A 4832-nucleotide genomic window follows, 5' to 3' on the forward strand; every position below is an offset into this window, starting at 1 on the left:
TTTACTTAGAGAGATTCTTCACTTTGAAGATTTCAACACAATTCACAACCAACAAAAATGCATACACCACATACTGATACCCAGTATAGACTTGGGTACACATGCTGGGAGGTAAAGCATCGTTTTTCCCCCTACAAAAGCTAGACTCTATCTTCTTCCTTCTTCACACTACAGCCAGCATATAAGGTCACACTAATTTCAGAAACGTGTGCAGTCCCAGTGCAGGGGACCCTTCCCATCACAGCCAGGTTGTTCAGAGGGGTGTCAGCAAGAGGGGGCTCGGGCAGCTCTGCTTTACAGCAGAATAGCTGAGCTTTAAAATGCTTCTGAAAAGTTTTGCTCAGCCAGTAGAGAGCAAAGGGATTTACACAAGAATTGCTGAAAGCCAGCACCCGAGCAAAAATGGTAACAAGGAAATGAATGGCAGAGGGGTCTGCGTAGCTTTGGTAAGTGAACGAGTGGTAGAGATACAGGAGGTGATTTGGCAACCAGCAGAGAGCAAACAGAGCCACCAGCACCAGAACTGTTTTGGCAATCCTCTTCCGGGATTCAATCTAGAGAAGGAGAGAAAAAAAAAAGACACACACACACACACACACACACACACACACACACACGCACACGAAAAAAGTCACTAGCTGAGGGAAAGAAAAGCCATCTTCCAGGTGTATATAGATATATACGATTATCAATCTGGAATATGTCTCCCTGAGCTGACTAGCTGGAGCACACAGGAAGTCAACCAGTGGTGACAGAATACAGCAAGTTAATTGGTATGTTAACCAATGATATTGATCCCATTAACTAATTCGTAGACTCCCCCATTGCCTGATTTTAAGAAACTCTAGGATGCTGCCAGCCAGTTCAATTTAAGTGATTCTGTGGATTTCCCTGTGATTGGGTTTAATTAAAAATGGAGACATAATGTAAAACTGTTTTCATTGCTCCAGTGGAAGCTAAGTAGGCTAAAAGTCTGCTGGGATTTATGAAAGTTTTCCTGTTGGGGTCAAAAACCTTTTAAACTATAGAAATTCTATAGTGGAATAAAAATCTTGTGCCATCTTTCATATATGAGAATACTCCTATTAGGAGAGATGCAACAGGTTAAGTAAAAATATAGCCTGTGGTCACAGATAACTAGTTCACACAGGCATCCAACACGAGGCTTCAGCCTCATGAGCACCCATGTGAAATTAACTAGCCCCGTGATCAGGAAGTGAATAGAATCAACTCCTCCCTTCCCTCCTGTAAGATAGAAACAGTTTTTTTCCCCCTTAATCAAATGAAACTATGTTTTGACAACACATCTTTTACTCTGTCCCCATTTAGGAGAGGAGACCTCACCTGGCTCTTGCAAGAGTTTTAATCAAGAGTGTGTGAGTCACTGTGTTCTCTCATTTATGGCAAGGTCCTCAGAACTCAGTTTTGCTCATGTACGGGTGTAAGTTATTTGCATTGAATAATGTGATGAGTCCTCCCACTTCCACTATTCTGTATATCTCTCTGTTATTCTGTTGCACTTTGTAAAACAGAAAATGCTTTGTTTTATTGTCTCACCAATGTGTTACTATTCTAGGGAGTAAATGAGTGACTACTCTCCTAGGTCAGCTATTCGTACTCTATATTTCAAAAATAAGGACATTGAGGCTTAGAGAGACCCAGTAACTTGCTCAAGATTGTTGTTAGTGTGTGATAGCCAATTATTACTGTGTAGCTGTTTTCCTTATAAGCAAGGGTTCTTGTTCATAAAAAGAACAGTGCACTGCTATTATATTTATGCACAAGGTAAATGCACACTTGCTCACTCTGCAAAAGTTCAGAGTGCGCTTTTAGAATTGCACTTGTAAATTCAAACTGTACTTGCATGAGTGACCATCCATACATACCTGCTTGCGGGCATGACTTTGTTCCTCAGTAGGTATGTTCAAGGTGCTTTTGTAAAGAGTCCTAGCAATCAAAGAATAATAAACAGAGATAATCGAGAGTGGAATAATGTAGAACACTAAGAAAGACAGTAGAGAATGTATTTCCTGCAGGAGCCTCTCAGAGACAGGGTAAGAGGCACACGATTCAAATGTCTTATTTTTGTTGGGATCTCGGAAAGTGTATACATTTGAAAAAATAGCCTCCGGTAGCGCAAATATCATAGACACGATCCAGATGCAGCCAGCTTTTGCACACGTCTTCAGGAGCGCATTAGGGGGCTGTCGCTCAAGTGGCCTCACGACTGCTTTGTATCTAAAAACACATAAACAGAGGAAAAGGTTAAAATCAATATCAACATAACAGAATCTTAGAGTTAGAAGTGACCATAATAGGCATCAGTTCTACCTCTTATCTATCCATGTATTATCAGTAAACATTAACTAACCCGAACAGGTTGTGGTTTAAAAAATCACATAATATACCTCAGGGTTCTCATATATGTGAATTGGCTTTTCCCTCATTCACTCCCATAAGATATTCCAGGTTTGCAATTCTATAATCTTTGTGTTCTGACCCTCTATTTCAGGCAAATATTTTCAGCATGATTTTATGTGTGATGCAGAGTAATTCACCACCTGTATATTACCTTAAATGTTCTAAACAACTTTATTTTTCTATAAGTGACTCATGTTAAACCGAATTAATTCTCCTTTCTTCATGAGAGAGCAGTCTTCAACCTGCCTAGAAAAGAATTCCAGGGATTTAAGGCAGTAAAGAGGAGAGGGTTAATTTCATCCCCATTCATAAGTGCTACCTTGTTGCCCGAACTGATCCAACAATCAGTGGGGGAGATTTAGGGCAAGCCAAGGGTGAAATTGGAAGTCCTGTACAAAGATGACTCCTTATTTGGATAAATCCACTTTAAAAACCTGTAACATTTAATGCGAATCTGTCCTCTAATAAGATAGATAACCAGTCAAAGCAAAAACCTGAAAAAGACACAAGGAAAGCTGTTACTTCTTGTCAGATTGCGGACCCAAGGAAGCAAGTCCTTCTGGTACTGCCAGGCATTGATTACTTACAGCAGGGTTTTTAAAGATCACCTTTTTTGAAAAACAAAAACAAAAACGTTTAGAGCTTCAATTTTTTCATTCTTTCACAATTTTCATTGTACAATAGTTACACACACACATGTGAGCCCGCGTGCGCGCGCACAACACACACACACACACACACACACACACACACACACACACACACACACACACACACTCTTATAGAGTACTTAGACTAAAAACATCCTAGCAGGGTCCAAACATGCTGGCAGTGAGAGGTTTTCACAAATTCGATCCATAGAACTCTAAAAGTCAATCAGGATTAATTTATTTCTCTGGAAACCACAGTGTCCCTGAATGCCTATAGAGAAAACAAATAGAATTAAGTGGTGCCCTTACAGTGTTGCCACGGAGCTGAAAACATTATCTTTTTCCCCCCTGTTAACTTAGTGATGCCAAATAAATTAGTGGCAGACTCTGTTTTTAATTGCCTTCCAATATACGGCAATGTGTCTATAGGGCTGATTTCACATCTACGCCGATGCTTTCATATTGACTATATTGTACCACTAGGCTGCACTAATGTATAAAGCATAGAGGTGTTTTCCCCCCTTTACACCTGCAGCAATCTGCCTTATTTAATAAGCTGGAGGAAAATAAAAACATTATTCCGTATTCTTTCAAGCAAACAATTATACTTCAATGAAAATAAATCCTCCCCCCCAGCATATAGTTTCAAACACTCCCCAAATTCTAACACAGAAATTTTTATCATTTGATGCCAACTTTTATTTAAAATGCCACCAGCTTTTTCTATCTTACATTCAGTTTTCAGAGTGTGAGAAAAGCAGCCGAGTAGTCAGTAAAGGCTAACTACAAGCTTTCCTTTCCTGTTTTGCCTATAAATTTCCTATCCTGACAAATATAACAAGAGAAAAGCCACTCACCTGTCAGCACTGAGAATCGTTAATGTGAACACCGACACACCAACAGAAGTGAGCCGGATGAAAGAGAGCACCTTACAACCGATTTTTCCGAACAGCCATCCTTCGGAGAGGTAGTGGGTTGCATCTACCGGCACACAAGTCAGCAGAAGTAAAAGATCTCCAAATGCCAGGCTGGTGATGAAAATATTTGGAACTGTTTGCATGGATTTAGTCTTGAAAAAGACTTTGATGAGAATAGCATTTCCAAGGATGCCCACCGAAATGATCACAGCATAAGTGATATAGATGGCACATAGTGCTTCTATTCCTGGAGAGTTGTCTCCGGTCCGTCCTTTATTTGTGGTATCGTTGGAAACAACAGAGCTTGATGATTCTGTGTCATTTGTAATTAGAATTAAAGTCTGATTAGGTGACTGAGGCTGCCTTTGAGACATTTCTCCTGGAGACTGTGTCTTCAGAGCTTCTCCTGCTCAGTTTAAATGGAGTTGATTGTCACGTCTAGTGCTTACGTCTAGTGACGAGGTGGTGTCAGGAGAACACAGCACAGCAGAATGGAAAGAAAATCCAAGACATGTGGCTACTCCTTTCCTTCAGTTGTTTTGTGTCTTCTATCATTCTTGGCTCAATACTTACCAATCTGGCACTGGAAGGGGGAGGTGGAGGGAGGGTCTCGCTGATGATCCTATGATATATGAGGAGGGTAGGGGGCTGGGAAAATGCTCTGCCATTGCTTGTTCCTTCCTGATGGTACATACTTTGAATAATTAAATTTATTAATTAGATCTATTTTTTATTAGACGCACCCTGGCTTCATACCCACCCAGCATGGTCTATATAAAATCTCAATGATTTCCTCTTAAAAATTCCCCCATTTGCCCTTCTGCCATCACTGGGTAGGCTAATG

At 40.4% G+C, this 4832-nt stretch overlaps 1 protein-coding gene across 1 annotated transcript; it reads right to left on the bottom strand.

Annotated features, from left to right (window-relative positions):
* Window positions 1-140: 140 nt before the first annotated feature.
* Brs3 (bombesin receptor subtype 3) lies at window positions 141-4512 on the bottom strand. The gene is made up of 3 exons (XM_070038904.1): window positions 3929-4512; window positions 1887-2238; window positions 141-554 (listed from the first exon to the last, which is right to left on the bottom strand). Exons 1-3 carry the CDS (start codon window positions 4360-4362, stop codon window positions 141-143), a joined length of 1200 nt encoding a protein of 399 aa, XP_069895005.1. The 5' UTR covers window positions 4363-4512.
* Window positions 4513-4832: the final 320 nt, after the last annotated feature.

This window comes from Dipodomys merriami, unplaced genomic scaffold, assembly GCF_024711535.1.
Source record: "Dipodomys merriami isolate MVZ:Mamm:240054 unplaced genomic scaffold, mDipMer1.0.p SCAF_3, whole genome shotgun sequence".
Taxonomy (NCBI): domain Eukaryota; kingdom Metazoa; phylum Chordata; class Mammalia; order Rodentia; family Heteromyidae; genus Dipodomys; species Dipodomys merriami.